The sequence below is a fragment of the Corvus hawaiiensis genome, chromosome 1 (assembly GCF_020740725.1).
Source record: "Corvus hawaiiensis isolate bCorHaw1 chromosome 1, bCorHaw1.pri.cur, whole genome shotgun sequence".
Lineage (NCBI taxonomy): Eukaryota > Metazoa > Chordata > Aves > Passeriformes > Corvidae > Corvus > Corvus hawaiiensis.
In genome coordinates, this window is record NC_063213.1 from 5,350,227 (window position 1) to 5,372,057 (window position 21,831).

A 21,831-nucleotide genomic window follows, 5' to 3' on the forward strand; every position below is an offset into this window, starting at 1 on the left:
CCTTTTACTGCAGGAAATGTACTTTGCTGTCAGGAACCCTAATGCCCTTTTCAAACAGTATTTATATTCTGTCTGTTTGCAGTTCCAGTCTGTGGGACATGTTCTCTCTGAGTGCAGCTGGATAAAATACCTTTGAATCCTGTTGATGACTCTCCAGTTCTCACTGGGAGGAGAGTGAGCCCACGTGTGCGCATACATGCTGCACACAGTAAATCTTACAGCATTCTTCTTGGCACCTTTATTTGGGCCAATATTTTTTCTGATCATTAAATAAGAGAGCAGGGAGGTTTCATTATTATTCTGTACATAGTTTGCCTGTATTTCTCACTTTTTAAGCTGTATGTTTGCTTTGTATTTCTTGAAAAGTGCATAGAACTCAATTATTAGCTGATTATTTTTGGCAATAAAAGAGAACATTTTTGGATTTATTGTCTTCAGAAGAATAGCAGCAAGGGCATTAGAAAAAAGAAACAGGACTGTAAATCCCAGCAGCAGATTTAAAGCATCTGTGTCCTCATCTTGGCTTTTACATGTAGAAAGACACTTGTGTTTATTTCGTGGCAGTAGAGTGGGGCAGAAACTCCCTTGTCAGATCTCTGCTGATGTGACTGGAGCAGTCACACCACAAAAAAAAGGTTTTAGGGTGCTTATTCAGTTCTCAGAGGCAGGGAAATATATTTGTCCATAGCATAACGCCTAAGGTACAGGAAACACAGGGAGCTGATGGAGGAGAGAAAGAGGGGAGGGGGGAAGAAAGCCAGGCTGGCATTGCAAGAGCCGATACCAGGCATAGCAGAGTTGACAGCATGCGTTTGGACAAGTGCCCAGACCCCGGACTGCACGTCAGTCACAGCTTGCTGGATGCCATTTCCCAGTATCCATATCCCTCCCTGGAGCAACAAGCTGAGCAGAAATGAGCATTTCTTGCCGTTTCTCCCTTTGGTAAAGAGAATGCCGACATACAGCATTTTGGACAAAAAGAGCAGCAGCCAGTTCCCCAACAGCTCTCGTGCCAAGTGAGGCAGTGTGTGCATGTGTTGGACGGGTGGAATTGCTCCCATTAATTATACTCCAAAATAGCACTTAAAATCGTGATTATTTTGTTGCTCTTGCCTGTAAGAATATGAAACTTTCTTAATGATCAAAATATTAACATCTTATTTGGGTGAAAGGTTCTGGGTTATTTCAGGCGCTCTCACTGACTGCACTCCGAGGCAAATTTCCAAAATTTAAACTTCCATCAGAGGAGCCCATTAGTTTGAGTTTTTCATATTATACTGTGGAGAGATCCCAATTACCAAAAAGAAACATAAAGTAGATTGTGATTAAACTTCAAAATGCAATTTAGCAGAAGGTATTAGCTTGAACTCTGAACAATGAACACTTATGAAACGCTTTCACTGCCTATTTAAGCCTATTGAATTGATAACAGGATAAATTAACTTTGGCAGTCCATCTTTTTTGCCAAGTTCTCCCTCTTAGACAGATTTTAAGAGTCAACCCTTGGAATAATGAATTTATGTTTTATTATGGGCAGTGTGTTGCTCAGTGTGGTAAAAGATCTAGGACTGGGAAGGCAGAAGCCATTAGAAAAAACATGCCTTGCTCCTCTGCAGCCAGAGTTCAAAGGCTTAAAATATTTTGGATTAATCCAAGACGGAGCACTGGTGAACTGCTGCTTCTGAGGGATGACGTTTTCCAAAGGCATCCAGCACTCATGCAGAGACCAGCAGTTAGTGCCTGTGATGAGGTTTGTTTGGCAAGATTTTAGTTCACCTTAATTCAAAATGGAAGAAAATACCAGGTCAGGCTGGTTCCAGGGGAGTTTTTGCTGTTAACATCCTCTGCTGAGCAGCTGTGGTTTCTGGCCAGCCCTAGCCTTAGACATCCTGAATAGTAATGGCCAGATTCTGTTAATTTTATCCAGCTACGTACTCACAGGTGCATTGTTTTTCTAGAACAAGTACTGGAGTTTTCTTACAAATACCCTGTGACTTTTGGGAGAAAAATGTGCTTCTTAGGTCAAACAGGAGGTCAAGATCTGTGTTTAACTTGACGCCTTTTCCTGGTCTTAAAATCAAGAGTCATACACAGTTAGAAGGGGAAAAGGGATTTTACCTTGGTATTTATTTTAAGGATCCTTAGGTGCACACATCCAGGTCAAATGCATTGAGATGCACCCCACTGAGTATCCCCCAAAAGATCTGGTATAACATTATAGGTGTTACTAATTAGCATATCTATCAAAGATTCCCCAATGAGAGGCTCGAGTGAGCCCCCGTCCCCAAGGAGCCTTCCCGTGGATGGTTCTATCTCAGTTTACAGAATGGGTTCTGGAGAGGACCTTGGGGTCTGGGGCACACTGATCCCTACCTACAAAGCTTCTAAAATGTTTAGTCTCAGCTTGACAAACAAGTCCAAGAATGTAGGGAAAAAGCACTAAGAATACAGAAGTTGTAAAAAGGTATAACAGGGATATAAAAGAAAAGGCAAAAATCTTCATGGCATCAAACTTACATAGGTGCAACTTCAGACTTCCACGGCCTTAACTCTGACAGGTGACAGCACAGATGGAAAATCACCTGGGACCTACAGACATCCAGGTTGGGGACATCATCTCCCCAGGAGCTAGGTAGCAAACTCTGCTCTTTCTGACCTCAGAGACTATTGTGTTTAATCTGCTTTGCCCACGTGGCTCTTATGCATGTGTTAGTGCTTTGGATTTTTATAAACGTGGTTCCTATAAAGGCTGAGTCATCGAGAAAGTGAAAAAAAAAGTGCACATGGAAATGTGCACACAGCAAATGAGAGCAGCACCTTCTAATTCCGATGTTTTACTACTCCCTTTGCACCATTTTGTTTCTGGCTATTGCATAGATGAATGGCAAGAGAAGTGACAGGGAGGGGTGGATAAAGGCTGCAAAACTGAACAAAAATCAGCCTACTGATCTGTGATGTCTGGCTGCTCCTGCTGAAGTGGAATGATGGACCAGGTGGCATAGGATGGAGAGTGGGAATGACCAGTCTCAACTAATCAGGTTTAGACTTTCCTGGCTTTGTCCCCTCTATGAAGAATTTGCAGGTCTTAAATTATACGTGTGCCAGCCTTAAGGTAGGACTTGACAGGCTTTACATTGGTATTGCGAGTGTTGTAGTCTGCTAATAAAAGGCCCTTGTAGAGGAGCACAGTGTAGGACAAGTTCTTTTTGTGTCTCAGCTATAATCCTGTGCTGTGGTGTGATATTGCTCCAGGTTTTCCTGTGATTTCCCATTAAACTGAGTAGTGGCAACTCTGCATTCAGAAGCAATTCTTCAAAGCAGGTTAGAGAGATTCTTAAATGTGCACATTTAAAATTGACAGCTGCATTCCAGGCCTCTTTTATTCCTAGCAGAAAAAGTGATACTAATCCTCTCCCGCTCATATTAAGGAAGTACAGGAATTTTCCTGATTTATTTGGTGATCTTTCTTCACGCAGAAAGATAAATCCACTGATTTTGTTGGTGCTACAAGGATTTACATTTATTTGTGAAAGAAGAGAACCAGGATCATAAATGATCTGTTCTGGTAATAAGAACCAATGATTCATTTCTCTGGTTTGTGGTTATTTATTTCTCTCCTGTTTCAGCTCAGATTTTTCAAGGCTTTTCAGAAAGACTGAGTTCAGCATATCTGAGGGTTGTCAGCCCGACAGCTCTGCAGACTGCAGTCTCCTGTTTACTTTACACACGAAACAAGTGCTACCAAGGCAGAAATGCAAGCTCGCTGTGTTTCAGCAGCTCTGCAATCTGCTTGCTTCTCCACTTATGTAGAGGTAGTATGTAAACAGTTCAGTTTTCACCATCATTTACTTCTTGGCTTCTTTGCACAGGAAGGATGCCAGTTACTAGATGCAAACTGTTGCTGAGAAAGGGTGCCAATTGCTACCAGGCACGGCAATTTTGTGAAATCCATAGCTGTCTGCAAGGAGGAACACAAACATCAACAATCACTTTACAGAGTAAACAACCCTCTTGTAACAATGCCTGTCACACTGCTAAACTGGGTTTACTATACATGAAAAGCTCTGCAGACTCCCCTTATGGTGTCCAAAGTTTGGGTATAGGAAACTCTGCAGGTTAAAATATGTTGTCATCTGTTAAAGGAGCTCTGGATTTCTTGAGGAGACTCAATGTCATAGTGTCACTCATTTATGAATGGCTAAAGCAGAGATTCTTCTGTTGTCAGCATCCTGCTGCTTCCTTGGATGGGCCACATCTGTGGTAAAGGAGGATCCCACTGGGATGGCCCAGTGTGTGCAGGCATGTATGTGGGGGACCAGGACAAGCCTCCGCTCCTGAGTCTGTACCTGGAAATGTCCTGACCAGCTCATTCTTAGAAAGTGACTGAAGAATTCAGACACCCCTGAATTCCCATTGGTGTCTCAAAAGTGGTCTTCAAAGAGGCAGCTGGATACGTGAGTATGGTGGGGAGTGGAGGACACACATGACAGTGGAGCTTCCCACTGCATTGTGACAGAGTAAAAGGCAGTTTGCATTTGCACCATCTCACCAGAGAAAGGGAAAAGCCTTATCCTTCTCATAAAATAATGAAAGAATTAACTTCATCCTGCCACATCATTTTTGCTTGCTGGCGCTGCAGTGACAATGGCAAGGGAGGAGGGCCCCAGAGCCAATTCCCATTTCTTTCCTCCCCACCTGCTTGGGACAGGAAGCCTCCTGCTATCAAAGGATTTGCACATCTTCTTTCTCACAACAGCCATGGCCAGAAAATTAGGGAACAAATGTCACAAGTTAGGGTCATGGTCTAGGGAGTGAGGGAAGCATCAGGAGAACCCATTTGAACCGATCGCCATCCGAAAGGCAAGTCCTGACATCCTCTTTCTAAATTTGTTTGCACAGAATGGAAAAATTATATTTCCATGGGGAAGGAATAAAGTGAATCCATGCTGATGACAGGTATTTGCCTTGTTTTGCCAACAGCAAGTCCTCTTTCCAGAGGAGCGGCATTTGCACTAATCCCCATTTGAGCCCGGAACAATTAGCTGATCTGTGCTTTTCAGAGACACAACGCAGTGTGGAGCCTTTGCATTTGTTTGTGTCAGCAAACAAGTATGTGGGTCCATGCACCAGCGCACTTGAGGTGTCACCCAGATTATGCTCTGTTTCCAATCTGGTTGCTGTTTTCCTGGTGCTGCAACTGACCTGCAGCATGTAAGGGGACAACACAGTGTCCCACCCTCCTCCATGTGCTAGTCACTGGTATGGTGTTGGCAGAGCACCTCTTTTTAGGGCCCATGTCAGAGCAGAGGTGAGCAAAGTTTGGTTTATGCTGAGTTCAGTCCTGGGTTCCCAACCCTTCCTCTGCATACACAAAGTTTTAGTTCCACTCAATGTTTTTACTTTACAAATGAAGAAAGCAACTGAATTGATAAATACTAACATAATGTGTATTGCCTTGGCAACGTGGCTCTTGATACAAAAATTAAAAATAAATTATGTAAACCACCCACGGTAGGAAGCTTTACAGGAGATAGACCTGCTGCTGTTGCTGCCAGAAGAACGAATCATCTGGAATCAGGACAAAAGCAAACAGCCCGAAGTTAAACAATATAAACCAAAGTCACCTTTCCCCAGACAGGTCTCTGCTGATTTTCAAGTGCTGTGCGCTGGAAGTGAGACTGTTGCATCCTATGAGAATGGTTTACCAGGGCTGTCATTGGTATTTGCAAAAACTCAATTGATTCCCTAACACTCCTTTTGGGATCAGTCTTCACAACCAGATTCTTTTGAATGGTCTGTTTATCTTACTCATTTTCTCCCACCTCATAAATTTAGAAGACAAGTCTGAAAACACATGTTGATGAACCAAATCGTTGTCTGAGCACCTGTGCATGATGCCCACATTGAATAATTTTCCAGGATATATTTCATCAGTTTTAATTAACATTAACTAATTGGATACTTGGTGCAAGTGTGATTTCTGGGAAGAAGCCAGGTCCACGTTTCCTGGAGTTTAGTCTCTAGGAAAGCGTTGCTAAGTCCTGGTACCACACAGAGGGATTAGTAAATAGAGAATTGGTGTAAGTTTGGCATTTGACTCTAGCTTAACACAATAATTTGCTTAACAACTTGAATATTCGTCAGATCAGCTGAGTTACAGAGTCTGTCCTCTTACAGTGCACAGTTTCTAATGAATATGAGTGCACAACCTTTCTGCATAAATGAACTTGAGACGTCACCTCAGATTGCGTTGCCCTTTCAACATGAAACAATTGTTTCTGTTGTTCCAGTGCTATAACCAATATCATGCCATTAAAATTACTTGGTACTAAGTTGTATGCACATTGCATTAAAAAAAAAGGACATTTTATGGCTGAGTGCCTTAGCTGTGCACACTGTGCCTTCCACATTGGCTTCTCCCCTGAATATTACACTTTTTCCAAAGATAAAGAATACTGAAAGCCTTAAAAAGTGTTACTTTTTGTCAGAGACAGACCTGGAACTCAATGATTATTGGCCTGTGAAGATCAGTGCTAACCTGTAACTAGAAATTATATGTAGTACCTTCCTATGCAGAGGCTATAGGTTTGGACATGCATCATTTGGTTTATTAAAGTTAGAATATATTTTAGACCACATGCCCTCTGAAGCAGGAAACAAGTAATGTGATTTAAAAAATAATTTCCCAGAGACATATGACAATGTTTGAAAAGACTGGCTCAAACCTGTCAGTCCGAAAGTATTTATACAGAGAGAAATTTGCTTAACCAACTGCTTTCTTTGTGTCGTTTGGTCTTTCAGATAGTTACATTTGGAATAAAGTGTTTTTCTGCTCTGGGTACCTCTTGAGGGACTTCCTGTGGTGATGTGGCTTTAGAACTGAGGCAGGTAGTCTGGGGCTCCCTGGGGAAGGGAAATTCACTTAATACCTGAATAACACTGAATGTCAGTCAAGCCAAGGGAAAGAAAAAAAAAAGCTGGACAAGTGAAAGATAAATAGGTTTAAATAATTACCACTGAAATCCGGTTATGCTTGTAATTTTTTTCTCAGCATGGAAGTCCCTCTGTAAGCAATTCAGCACAACCCTTTGAATCCAGCTGGAGTTTTATTAATATTATAGTAGCTGCATCAGTAATGGCATGAACAGTGGTAGTGCTGTGATGAGCTGTGGAGTTTTCAGTGAAATCCCCGCCTTAGGTGGATCAATAAAGCCACACAAACAGAGAACCTGGGCCTCCAGAGGGAGGGACCAACCCTGCAAACATCCTTTCCTCTGCCATTAGTTCTGGGAGAACTTCTTGAGAGCTCAGCAGCAATAATCACCACCCCGGGAAGAAGCGGCTGGATTTAATGGCACCACACATACTAGCCAGCACTAGGTCTAGTCAAATGTGTTTACTGAAAGGAAAAATTATTGCTCTGCTTCCAGAGTCCGTACCCTTTCAGGGAAGTGCTTCAGAGTGTGCTCTCCTTTCAACCTGCGGTTGAGCCCTGTTGGCTTCAGTGGGTGCAAAGTAGCCTTAAGTGTTTTGCTGAATAGCAGCCTCATACATTTGTATGTTTGCCTGTAGTTTTTCCATGTCTATTTTCAAACACCTTTTATCTTTTCCAGTGAACTTTGCATTTTCTTCCCCTTCAGTGTGTATCGTTTCTTCTGTGGGTGTGGGGATTTTTCACACTGTTTCAAGCAGGCTTGTAGAACCGTATTGGATTTTGTGCTCGTGCCTTTCTCCAGCTTTTACGTTGAGTGTCACCATCTGATTGTGAATTTTTGGAGTACACCCCTTGGTTATTTGGCAGCCACCTCTCTCTGCGCCTCAGGTCACTGGAGGAAGTTTGTGTCTCAAAACCAGACTCAAAATGGAGATTGCAAGGGAATTTCCTCCCGCCTCAGCAACAACAGCTTAGAAAAAAGTTGGTCTATTTGTATGTCCATTTTCTATAGCCAGATATCTTGGCATATCCAAGTTGCTGAAGCTCAAAATTTGCAACGTAAGCTTGTGTTGTCTCATTTCTTGCCATTTTCCTTAAGATGTTGTCCCCTGACAAGAATAGTCCAGGCTGTTTTCTCTTCTAGCTGGAGAGTTCTCCTTAAGAAATAAGCATGCTATCAAAGAGAAAGAAAATAAACCCATCTAGGATTATTTCCAGCAGGAAAAGCAGCTGCAGCTGAGGGGGCAGCGATGCCAAAGCCCAGGCGTCCGGAGTCAGAACTCTGAGATTTATGAAGAGTTAAGTGAGTTGCACGTGGATAAGCAGTTGAAGGCTGAGCCACCACCTCCAGTAGGGCAAAAAGAGGTAACACAAACAACTTTCCTACATGATACTGCATGAAATTCATTGCACCAGCTCCATAGTGCATGCCACTGGTTCATGTGGGGTTTATGGCTTGTCAAAACACGTTTGTTGAGGAGTAGGAAAGCAACAGTGTGTGGTAGGTATTATGGTCTTAGTAAAGAAGAGGATTTTTGTTGTTATAAGAATAATTGGAAGGCTTGGAAAATGTGCATTATAAATTAAGATGGAATTGTAACAGGCTTTTGGGGAAAACAAAAAAAAAACCAACCACAAAATCGTCTATAATGTTACTGTCTCATTTTAGGAGAAAATGTGTGTGATTTCCCACTGAAAAGCAGCTCTAGGAATCACATCTGCTGACTTGGCAGACCTGAATGTTGGGTTCACTGGAGGGCATCTGCTCTCTGTCACAGATTAACATTTCTTTTCCTGTTAACACACACACCCAAGAAAGGTGCAACAATTTAAGTAGCTGATGTGAAAGTACTAACTAAAGAGCAAGCCTTGGTATTATTCAGTTGATTTGGCCAAACTGCATCTCACTCATTGTTTCTTGATGTGTATACATTAACATTTATTTTCAATTTGTAGGATTATGTTGTCCTTATAAACATAAATATCAAAAATAATGTGTTTGTACTGTACACTGAGTGACTTCAGGCTGTGTAATTCCCTGTACCCTCCTTGCTGGCTTGTTGGGGGTTCTTCCCCTTCAGATTTAGTATTTTATTGACATAACATTGCCTGTATTATTAGAGAGTGGTGAATTCCTTTCTTTGAAATCAGGAAATGAAGGCTTGGGATGTCCTGGGAGTTTGGAGAACTCCACAGCTCCTTGAGATTTGAACCCGGGGTGGTTATGTGGGGCAAAATTAGTGAAAGGGAAAGGATGGCCCAGTACTCACAGACATCACACCTCTCCCAGTTCTGCTATAAAACTGCTGGCAAGTTTGTGCACAGCAGGAGAAATCCCATGGAGAAATCTTGACAGGACAACAGGAAACAGACCCATGACTGAGCCAGGGCTCCCCTTCTCCAAGCCTGCTGATTCATTTTGTCATATGGGGTGGAATTCACTGAGCTAAATGTAGACACCCGCATCAGAACTTGTCATCTGAGGCCTCTGTATAGACAATGTAGGCACGTAAATGTGTCTCATCTCCAACTGAAATCAGCATTTACATTAGGTCAAGTCTCATAAAAGTGCCTATTTCTCTCCATTAACTATAAAGGGAGCACTTAGGTTGCACACTTAGGTGAGATAAATTCCACTCACAGGAACCAGAAATCCTCTAGCCATGAAACGTTTCTTTAAAGGGCAGTCCTTGCCAGAGTACTTCTTGGCATATTCATCTTCAGAAAGAAAACATCCTGAATTTACAGGAAGGAGACTCAAATATTTGATATCCTGATCTCAGGAAAAAAAAGTATATATATTTAGCAAAGAAACACAAAACTTTTAAACAATGTAAAGAAGCATTATAACTAGGAGGAATTAGGAGACCATGTCAGGCATTTTTCTCTCAGGGGATTAGGTATCCTTCATGTCCAAATGTCTTTTCGAGACAAATGAACCCTGTGATCCTAACAGAGAGGCCAGAAAACTATGTCCTTCTTTAGTGCTGTAACAAAATGTCATGGTAAGTCAGGAACATTCTAGCCTTGATATATACAGCAACATCGTGATAAAGAAATAATCCCCATTTCCTCCCTCAACTTTCAAATGGTCCTGAGACACAAATGTCACCTCTCTATAGCAGAGTATAATTGTGATTCTATTTGCAGCTGCTTAGAAAGAGGTGGAGGAATATGGCAATAATCCAGGGATGACTTGAAATCAAACGGAAGTTCACATGAGGCTATGAATGCCAACATAAAAGAGCAAAGCCCAAAGGATGCTATTTTTGAAGGCCAGATCTCGTGTGGACATTGCATACTCACGGTCCCCCTATGCAGGAGTAATCTTTGTGCCGGCACACAAGGACATGCTTGTCATATTTTTGATGAATGTCCCAAGAAGTTGCAACTGGCCAAATAAAGCCAACAACTGCAAGGGAGTAACAAATTTGGTATGCCCAAGAGGCAGGGCTTTCAGTGATTGTCAGTAACAGGAAACAATGGACACGTTCTGAGTAAAATACTGTTGGTGTCAGTAGAGGGTACATTATATGATTAAAAATTCATTCTATATAAATCATGAGAAAGGCACCATAGAAATAAAATCATTGGTGTCACAGGCAGAGAAGACTTCAGAGTACAAACTGGTTGCTTTCTCTGCCAAAATGCTGACCCATAAAATATTTTGTACAACTCTGTGGAATCTGGCTTTAAATGGATCAGGGAACTTAGATTTCTTCATTTACCAGCAGGAATAATTCACTTGCTAAAAAGTATCTCATGTTATACCTCCTTAAATAACAGCCTTTTTCACCTTATTTTTTTTTTGCCTTTCAAAGTGCCATTTCACTACTGTCTTTTACCAATTTTATCCATCAGTCTCTTTGTATGAATTAATATCACTTACTTTAATATACAGTTGCTTGCTTCCTATTGTTGGGGGCTCACCCCTTGAAGTCACACACTATTGTTCTTTCATTTCATTACTTCTTGTAAATTAATATCTCTGTGCCCTTTATCTGACTTTTTTTACCTCTTTCTTTGCAACTCCCTCAATGGTTCCTTTTTGGAGTTCTTTTGCAAAGAAGCAAGTGCAATATTCCAAATACAATTTCTACAGAACTGCAAAAGAAGAAATAATATCTCGTTTTCTAGACATGATGCTTTCATAAGGTTTTCTACATCGTTGTGTTCCACTGCAAAATCGCATCTCATTTTTTTAATATTACTCCAGGTTTCCAAAATGTCCATTGAAATTTTCCCTTAACTGTCCCATTTTTACTTTTTTGAATCATGTCCCATTTTCCTATATTATCTCCATGTTACCCTCCTCTTTTTCATTCTGCTTCCTCAATTTCAATACTCTCTCCAATTTAATATTATCAGCTAACATGAGGATTATATCGGTCAGGACCTCTTCTGTATCTTTAGTGAAGATAATGCTGACCCTAATCCCTACAGATTTCCTCCTCTGAAGAGAAAGTTTGTGCTATATTTGGGTCCTTAGAATGGCTTTTCTCCTCACAGCAATGGGTGAACCCGAGCCAATTACAATTTATTTTGAAAGTAGGCTTTTCTATAATAGACATCCAACTGTTTTCTTAAGGTTTATATATCATATGTCAATTTGATAGATTAAGGCTGTGATTTTTCAGAGGTGAGGCAGAGAAGAAGGGAGGTAAGAGGGCTAAGCCTTGAGCAAACATCAACTTTCAATGAGATTTCAGCATCTCACTGCTAAAGGCTTTTTGAAAAACGCTTTCAGATCAATTTGTTGCTATTACAGGCACAAGCAGTGGGTGTGGAAGCCCTGTCCGGGTACTTGAAACAGCCACTCCACAACAGACACTTTAAAAACTGCCTTCTGCAACAAGAATTTATGCACAAGGGGAAGATCTCCCAAAGGGGTTTCTGATAGATCCCATTGCCTCTGCCTGGAACACTTCCTCCACTCACCTTTTCCAAGAAAGAGGAGATTCTGTATTTGTCTTTTTTGCCTTCTTTTGACCTCTCTTCCCCCTGTTTGTGCAGAGTTCTCTTAGCACAGAGGAGAACCACCTCACTGCCTTTATGTCTATGACATTTCACTCTGAGTAAGCAGTCTCCTTTTCTCCTCTGCGTCTTTATTTAATTTACTTTAATCACGGGCTACAGCAAGTGTTTAGTGATCTGTGATTCCCATGATTATTCCCTTTTCCTTCCCTCTCAGCTCAGTGTTGTATTTACTTATTGCTGCTCTCCTGGGCCGTTTCCAGTTTTCCATGAGCATTCACTATTCATTGCTAATGATGTGTTAACTGGGCGTATTGGATCCCTTTATGCTCTGCAACCTGCCTTGCCTGGATCTGCTGGTTTGTATATGTATATAGGCTTTCTAGATATTTCCCTACTTACATTTAGTTTAATTCTAACAGGCTCTCCCCCTTCTTATTATTGATCCCCTTGTTGGATTATTTTAAGAAGTGGTCATTTTCTTAGACAACTGAATTTTGATTAGCTATATTCCCCTCATCAGTTGCTCTTGTGTCCCTAACTCTTTTCTTCCCTGAGTTCATGAAAACCTTCTTAATCCCTTTAACCTTTCTGGCAAAGAGTAACCTTTGCTTATTTCCTAGAATCATCCCTAATCTTTCCCTTCTCTCTCATATGTTTGGTTCCTTTTTCTAGTCCCTCTTCAGACCCTCAAACCTTAATCTACTGTTTTCTGAATCCATGTTCGTTGTCTCTTCTTCTTTGAGGGCTTTTCAGAAGAAAACCTGTCTGTTTGCCTTGCATGTTCCCCCCCTCCCTTTGACACTGACAGATTCTAATATTTCCTGGAAACTTCTCCTGATAAATAACCAAATTGTCTATGATAATTTCATTGTATTTTGTTCTGTGAATTTCCTAACCTGTCTCTGCTAAATCCAGCTCTCTAGTTGAAAATGTTATCAAGCTGACATTGCTCTCACAATTTTCTTTGATTTCTGGCTGTTGGTGAGAATTATATCCAACAAAGCTTCTCTTCTCATTGGAACCCCTATTTTCTACATCCTACAGCTGCATATGATTTAGGACTATTTCAGTGATCTCTGTTTTGACATCTTCATAACAGAACAGATAATGACTAAATGCATTCCTTAATGAATAGCATCATAAAGTTCTGACTGTGATAAAACTTGGTATGACATTTTTTTCCTCCATCATACACTGTTGTGAGTCTGTAGGAAATGGGCTCTATATATGACAGCTGCATTCTGATTATGAATTTTCAGAAGCTTTATCCATCTCCTGGACCTGTTCTGTTCTTTCTGTTCTGACTCTCTTTTTAAAAGGTCTCTTCTCAATTGTTTGCAGATCTTTTGAGTAGAGCATTAAAAGCCCTAGCCAAGACTATGACCTTCTGGATGCTGCAGCTAATTGCAAACATGTAGCTTCCACCCCCGCTTGCAAGTGCTGCTGGAATGTTCAGTCTTGCCCATTTTACCCCAGGTTCAGCATTTCTCTGAATTCAGCTATAAATTTTGCATTGACTGTGTATACTGGAAAACAGAGGGCCCATTTTCACATTAATAATAAATATATAAAGCTGTGCCTAGCCTCTAACTCCATCACCATCATGCTTAGGAAAATAATACTTTATCTGTACGTGCCATCTCTCATATAACTATCTCACAGGTTGTTTAAAAGCGTGGGTAAGTATTACTGTCCTCATTTTTTTAAATGAAGGCAATATTATTGCAGGATAAAGCACAAAAACTTTTAAGTGGGTACTCAGAGAACAGAGTAAACCAGTTCACAAATAACACACCTCCCCTGCTTGGAGCAATTTGTCATTGCCTTGACCCACAGAAGACACGAGCTTTGGTGTTGCCCATTTACACCAGATAATTCTCTAATACAATCAGAAACAAACTGTGAGCAGGACTGGGAAAATATCAGGTCTTTCACTTCAGTGGCCAAGCTATTTAGCTTGTAAAATTTACAAGTAAATCAAGTAAAATTTAGTTTTGGATTAACACAAAATTTAAACGCTTTATTTTACCTAGCAAAATAAAATAGGGGAGAAACATTTCCTATTTTCTTCTAAAGAAAGTGTCTTGATTCTGCTAGAAGAAAGCTTAACCTGAAATGAAATTTCTGTTTCATATTTGGGTGACTTATTTAATCATATATCTTATGTCTTCTAACAGTGAGTTCAGCCTTCAAAACAGATTTTGAAAATAATATATTCCCCAGAATTTTTTTTACCCAGATCTTTTTGAGAGTTCCTGCTCTAAATAGATGAGACAACCAATGCTTCAGGGAGTGGGAATCTTCTTGCCCCTTTTTGCAGAGGAGGATCTAAGAAACGCTGAATTTAAACAATGCACCTAAGATGATGGTGTCAGATATTTCAGGCAAGTGGTAGGGCCCTTGAGACACTTCCAAAAGCCACGTGTCCCTCCTATGTCACCTGAGATCAGAAAGGTGTGCCAGAAAGGCAAGGGGCCATGTCATGTGGTGAGAACAAGCCAGGCACGGGCTGAGACAGGAGGAAGAGCCTTCTCACATATTTGTACCTGTAGCTTCCTGTGACTGGATGCTGGTGACAGAGATTTCTGCTCCTCCCAGAGGAGAGCTTGTGTCAGCAGGAGCAGAGCATGATCCTGACTGAGCAGGTGCAGATTTCACCCACCAGCTGTGGGTGGGAATGAGGCCCCACAGAGAGGAACCCAAGGCAGGTCATGTGATTCATCCTTCAGAATTTCAGGAGATAGGTCCCACTTCTGGTACCCCTCACCCAAAGGTATGAGCCTTCAAGATGTCAAACAGATAAAGTCCATCATTCCAAGGTTCCAGCTACCATTAACCAGAGCAACCTGGTCTAGTGGAAGGTGTCCCTGCCCATGGCAGGGGGGCTGGAACTGGATGATCTTGAAGGTCCCATCCAACGCAAACCCTTCTAGGATTCCATGATTAATATTCAACAGCTGTTCACTCTTTCTGTGGTTTGCTTCTCTTTTGTTACAAAAAGGAAGTTCTATGTGTTAACTTGTTGCTGTTGATGGGTCAACCCTTGGTCTCAGGGTAGGCAGAGCTGTCACCAAGGAGTGGCACTGTGGGAAGTGCATGGCAATGTCTCTGTTGTGGTGGCTTCAGCTGGGGTGTTGGTCAGTGGAATAAAAACTCAGCTACTTCCTTCAGGGTGACTGATGAATTTGTTTTCTTCATCTTTGCTCTTGTTGACAACAAGCTTGATGAAATCAGTCTTTCTGAAGGCAGCACAGTGGATTTGACAAATCCTGCAGAACTGCTGGAGCAGATCCCCGAGTTTGCTGAGGAGCTGATGGAGCCTGAAGATTGCTTCCCTGAAGGTAAGAGCCTGCATATTTCACTGCAATGCTGAGGTGAAAAACCTTCTTTTCTCTTATTGAGCATCACCCCACCTTCTCACCATGTTGCTCTGGCTGCTTGCAGTCGTGTTTTACTGGATGCACTTCATTTCTCAGGTACTATAATGCTCCAAACACACACTCGGAATCCCTTGTTGTCATTAGTCTTTTGATTTCCAAGGTGAGATACTCCAAGAGCATGCTCCAAAATGCTCTGCAGCTTCTAAAGTGTTAGGCTTTTTTAATAATAATTTCTGCCATAAAGAGTTGTTTGTTTGGTTTTTAAATGCTGATTTTTGTCATTTGGCCAATGAAGATTTTTGCCTTCCAATATTTGTGCGTGATCAAATTTAGTAGAGGACTGACCAGATCAGGCTGTTTTTTGTGGCTTAAATGTATCCAGGCAGTTCATAGAATCTGTCTGGAGAGTTCACAAGTCCCAGGCACTCTCTTCCATTTATTTTAAAGGGTGTCAAGATTAGCACATCCAGTAATCTGGTCAGGGAAATGCTATGTAAAGGGCATTTAACCTAATTATTTTAGATAACAACAGACTGCATTTACATATCTCCTTTAATACTGAAATTCACCATCATTTTATTAATATTGTAACACCAGCCTGCTCCAAAACACAGGTTTAAAAACCAGCTACATCAGATCTATGTTAAAATAAATATATAAAGTAAATAACATGCTAAGTTATTCTTCTCAGAGTGAGTTCTATTCCAAATATTATCTCAGTCAAATTCTTCATTTTCCTTTAAATCTGGATTGGGAAAAATAGGGTTAGTTTAATATAAGAATAGTCCTTTGAAAATTCAAGGATTATTATAAACAAAAACGGAGCAGCTCAGATGGGATCAGACAGAGATGATTTGCTGGGTATATGAATGCCCCTGAAGTCAGCAAAAATGTGCATCTCTATATCTGTGAGAAAGATGATTGAATGAGGTAAGGGAGCCCTGCAGGGCTTACAAATGTCCCTAGGATTTAAACATTTTTTTGGCAGCTCTGCTTAAAAGCAGTAGCCAAAAATTAATGCAGTTGACGGAAGAAAGCATGGTGTAACTGTTCAGACCCATGCAATAACATTTAGAAATTAGATCTGGTGTTTTCATTCTTTCACAATGTATTTCTTAATGGGGCTAGTGAGCAGCAATCCCTGTTGTGCCCTGCAAAGTGATTATGTTATAGATGCTTAAACAAGCTGGTGCTGTGAGATCAATGCTGTTCAGACTTCAGTTTACAAATTCTGAAACTGTGGTTGGCCATGACCACCATCCAGTTTTTAAAAGAAATGAGGCAGACATCACACAACACATTCCCAGAGCAGCAGCACCCTGTAATTTGCTCTGTCTTAAAATAACCAGACCTGCCTGAAATTCCACGGTGCAGGACCACAATGGAACCAACCCAGTTTGTCAGGTCTTTTTCAGTGCTATCAGTGGGATGCAGGGTAGCAAGCAGGGCTCCTCTAGATGGATCACTGGAAGTATTTAACCAGCTTTGAAGCCTGCTGATCATTCTGGCAGCAGAGAAATGTAGAAATGAAGGCACTGTGGGCTGAACCCCAAGCTTGCCTTGGGTTACATCCACCCAGGTTCTGGCCCCTGCACCCCTCCTTCCTGAGCACCCCTGTTCCTGCATTTTGTTTTTATTCCTAATCTCTCCTAGTTCCTCACCAGTCCCTGTTCAAGTCATATTTTTCTCTTCTCCCAGGATGCAGCCAGCTGAGCCTTGAGCTCTAAATGGAAAATGAAGGAATGCCTGCTCTCAGCCTTCAGCCCAGTGCATGGTGTCCAGGGACACCTGCAGGTGCAGGTGACATCCTCCCCAACACATCTACTCTCCTTTCCTGTGCAGCATGTATCCATGCACATTTTCCAGAGTTTACTGTTTAGGCTAAATACGATCACATTGCTCATGGATTTGGCAAAAATGCACATACTCAACGTGATTATTCGCTCATAAAATTTCAAGTCAAATTGCCATAAACTGAAAGTCCAAATGATTCTTACAGCAACAACATCGACATTAGGTTTAATTTATGCAGGGAAACAAAGTGTTTTCCTGTAATCAACTGCTATTAAATATTTCCAATATTTTTGCCGAAACTTACCATTGCAATTAAACCTCAGGCAGCTGTCACTTCAGTCTAGTTAAAAACCAAGTAAGCCAACAAACAACAGTCTAATTAGCTGAGATGACAAGGCTTTAAACTACTAAAATGAAAATATTGGAGAGCATGCACTGGGCAGGTTTATCTAGTGCTGCCTTTACTGGCTTTTTATAAAGACATACAACAATATTTGGTATATTTGGGAGAATGAAAGTTAATATTTGTGAAAGAAGGAGATTATGTGAAAAGGAAGAGTGAGAGGGGAAGGGTTAATTTCTTACCTTGCTAGCTCACCAGCTATCTAAATTCAAACTATGACATTTCTAAACACATCCAGCATAGGTTATGTCCTGAACAAATATGTTCCAGATTCAGGCCCCTTTTTTTCAGATAACAAAGGCAACAAAGATAATGCATGTTCTTGAAATAGTTGCTGAAAGTTTGCTGAGGTCACAGTTTTCCGGGAGTTGGGTGACCCAGATAAGCCATAGGTCGTTCTTCTTGGGGGGACTTGTTAATGTGTTATCACCTCAAAATAGCTTTGATTAGGGTCAACAGGGAACATTCTTGGGTCAGGAAATGTGAAGCCAAGGTAGGGTCACAGCACTGGCAGCTAGCAAGTATTGCTGGGAAAAACCTGATAGAAATGGAGAGACCATTTCTGGTTGCCAGTTGATGGGAAAGAAACATTTATCCAATGCCAGCTATTTGGGTACTTTTTCCTCCAGATGCCTTGCAACACTCCAGTCCTGTTACCTCCATTGGTATGCATTCCCTGAGGCAAAATTTACTCCCTGTTTGGACATTACCTTCTGTGTCTCACAGAAGGTCATCCAAAGAGAGCCCTCGGGCCACAGCAGGCTCCTCTGTCCCAGACCCTAATAGGAGAAAGATTCCACCAAGTCCTTAGGCGTAATTCCCCGGACACAACCCTCTGGCAGAGGTTTCAAGGGAATATCATCAGAGGGTCATGCGAGAATGATCAACCCTGCTCAACGCGCGGTTGGTCGCAACTCGTGACACCAAGGACGCCCAGAAACATCTTCCCATGTGACCATGTATGAGCCATTATCGCTCCTAAAACGCCCAAACATCAGCTGGAAAATGCCACGTTCCCAAGTGAAGTTACTCAGATTAGTGGTGGGACCCGTGTCCTGCCCTCCCCGACTGCAGATAGTGGCTGTTCAGAAGCAAAAAAGTGAAGAGAAGAAAAAAATAGACCATTAAACGGAATAAATCTAAACAGTTACAGGGGCTGCCACTAGATGATTTTTAAAGGCTGAGTAAAACCAAGCCAAGCCCAACCAAATGTGCTCATTGGTGTCCTAGGAAAAAATCATGGAACAAACTTAAGTTTTAAAGTATCACTTCCCTGTGGCTGTCATACCTGAGATACTCTGTGCTTTTCCACCAGAACTGTGTGCTGGCATTATGTTGTGTACAATTTTCAGACATCATAAGACTCCTACAGCCCTATTACACATTCAGAATTAAATTAATACAGGTTGGACAGGACCTCTAGATTTAAAACTCATCCACCCCCTCACTCAAAGCACGGATGACATCAATGGTAGGCCAGGCTGCCCACTGCCTTTCCTCCAAGGCGTCACACTGCTATTTGTAGTGACCTCCCAGATGATGTGTTTGAAGGAGAGTAGCAGCAGATAAACAAGAAATGTACCCTTGTTAAGCCCTTGGAAGGGTAAAAACACCTGGCAGGCTGAGGCTTTGTCAGATCCTCTCTTGGCAGCACCCAGTTGTAGCACACAAGTAAAATCTCAAATCTCCATATGTGTCTCAGGTACCCAAATGCTGGAGACAGTAAATCTCTCCCACACACTATAAAGCCCAGATATGCAGTCACAGAATCATGGACTGGTTTGGGTTGCAAGGGACCTTAAAGGTAATCCAGTTCCAACCCCCCTGAGTGAGTTAGCAGCGGGGCCAGAAGATGAGGAAGGGGTTAAATAAGAAGAGTCTGCTGAGATCGTGTTCCCTCGAGCACGGGGAGAGAGTTGGGCTCTTTCAAAGTCTTATGGTCTTACAGTCAGGTTTGCTCTCTTTTCTGTACATGCCCAGGTAGCCAGACTGGTCATTAGAAACCCAGCATACATGTACATATATAAAATATGTATTAAATCCATGTTACAAATTCCTGCCTGCTTGAGTTTATGCTGAGGAAGCCGTGTTTTGTGGCAAACCAAGCAATGCTGTAGCCAGCGCTCAAAGATAAGAAAAACACTGTTTTGTTCTAAAAATGAACGTCCCAATAATTGAGAACTCATGTGTAAAGGCAGTCACAACATTGCTATGGTTTGAACATGAGGTACCATACTTGCTGGACAGCAGAATGGAAGAAATTAATTGGCGTTCCTGGTTTATTGAAGAGAACCAGCAGCCAAATCCTTCCAAAGCACAACTAATAATTTTATGAAAATTTAAATATATATATATTGTTGTGAACAAGCAGTGGATTTGTAAATTCTTTACCCATAAGCCCAAAATCAGTAGGCTTGGCTGTCAGGCATTGAGGAGGAAGGTTTTTCAGTATAACTACCAAATTTAGAAAGAGATTTTTTTTTTCCCAATGCACTAAGGTAATGCAATCAGGTCTAAGAGCTCCATGATTAGAATGCACCAGGCTAGAAAATGTGAATATGGAACCAAAGGAATATTTATACAGAATGCACTGTATATTCAATTCCTTCTTTTTTTTTCTTTTTTTTTTTTTTTAAGATCTATTTTAATCTTCAGCTTGTGATTGTGCTGTAGGACACCCTAGTGACTGAAGGGACCATTTCCCTTGTTATGAAATACAACCAAAAAGTAAATAATATCATGGTGTATTAATGCATTTGGAAAGGTTTCTTGGTAAATAGGTCTCTGTTTTATGAGAAATGGTATGAAATGTCCAAATGTCAATTGAAAACAGACATTGTTCTTGGACAAGTTGACCACAGATGCAGCTCAGAACAGCTTCACAGATTTACCAGGAAATAATTCAACCCTTTGGGGTGACTTTTTCTGCTGTTCTTTGTTTCAGATGAGCAGTAATCTACCAACCAAAAGACCATGGTGGAAATGAGTCAATTTGCTCTCAAAAACGATGCAGCCCAATATGAATTACGGTGGCAAAACTAAGCCCTGACAAAATCACAAGGTGGAGAAAGTCTTCTGCACAACCCATTCCCTCCTAGCACTGATTTCAGTGGGATAGCACAAATCTGTTAGACCAGGCAAGATGAGTAACTCTGTCATAAGAATGCCAGAGGTTTTATTCCTGCCTTGACACTTGCTGTGCTAAAAGGTGTTAAAGAATGGTCTCCTTCGTGTGGATAAAAGCACCTTCTAAAACAAGAAGCTGGGCTTTGCTGACCACCTGCCTTATCAGCTGGAGTTAGGATTGCTCAGACCCTCACCAGGTCATGCCTTAAATGCATCAAAATGGTTTCGATATTTTGATTTCACAGATATGGGAAAAAATCCCCAACAATGTGTTAGACTACAGACTAAGGTCAGGTAAACTTTTTTGTTGGTTAGGAGAAGTTTCTGACTCAGCATGTAAGCTTTGGTCAAGGTGACCAGAGACATAGGCTACCAAAATCAGAGAGAGTCCAGAAAAGCACAGGCATGAAAGAAGAGTCAGGGAGGAAAATGACAAAATTCAAAATAGAAACAGGTTTCTACTAATTCACTAAAAGACCTGTTTGGGGTCAGTTTTCCTTTCTTCTTTCCTTTTTCTTTTCAACTGGTGAATAGTTAAAAGCAGCATTTCATCTGAATTGCAGACAGCATGATTATTCACGGAAATGCCACTTGACATTAGCATTTGTAGCAGAATCTGGTCTAAACGTTTCTGAATTGGGCCCAATCAAAAGCATGGGATTTAATAGCACGGTGATTTTGGGCTGACTCATCCGAGAATCTATTTTGGATTTTTCAAGGTATTACTGTCAGTAACTAGGACTCTTTTTTTCAGATTGAAATTGCATTAAAGAAATCAAAGAGCATAAAAAAAAATAATGGTGCTACTGGGCTTTCTGTCTTTGAAAATACCTCTCTGGACTTGTAGACTATCAGGTGGAAGCCAACTGAATCAGTAACAACCTGGTTTAACCATGTTGTACTTCCCATCACAAACGAAGTGACTTAGGAACCCACATTGCCTTGCTCATTAGTTTCTAATATGAAGGTGATCCCTAATTTTAGCTGTGCCTGGGCTCAGGTAATCATGTAGGCACCCTGTGTAGTGGAACTCCTCCAGGGAATGATTCATCCAATTATCTTAGAGTGGGGAAAACCACTTCCTGGAAGATCCTAACCTTTTCCAACAGTATTTACAGAGCATTTATATACTCTGTAGGAGCATGGCAGAGCATATTATGCCTGTTACTGGCTGGGCCTAGGCATTCATCTGAGAGACTAAAAAGCCAAGTAACCAT

At 41.3% G+C, this 21,831-nt stretch overlaps 1 protein-coding gene across 5 annotated transcripts in view; it reads left to right on the plus strand.

The window, feature by feature from the left end:
• LOC125333446 (sodium channel protein type 5 subunit alpha-like) overlaps positions 1–21,831 on the plus strand; it is a 216,089-nt gene that overhangs the window by 149,328 nt on the left and 44,930 nt on the right. For 3 of the 5 annotated variants that reach the window (XM_048319415.1, XM_048319370.1, XM_048319671.1), the window contains 2 exons: positions 8,153–8,299; positions 15,132–15,252. In XM_048319415.1, coding sequence (XP_048175372.1) covers positions 8,153–8,299; positions 15,132–15,252 — 268 coding nt within the window. The remainder of the gene's footprint in view (positions 1–8,152; positions 8,300–15,131; positions 15,253–21,831) is intronic. The other 2 variants (XM_048319497.1, XM_048319582.1) reach the window with 2 other exon arrangements.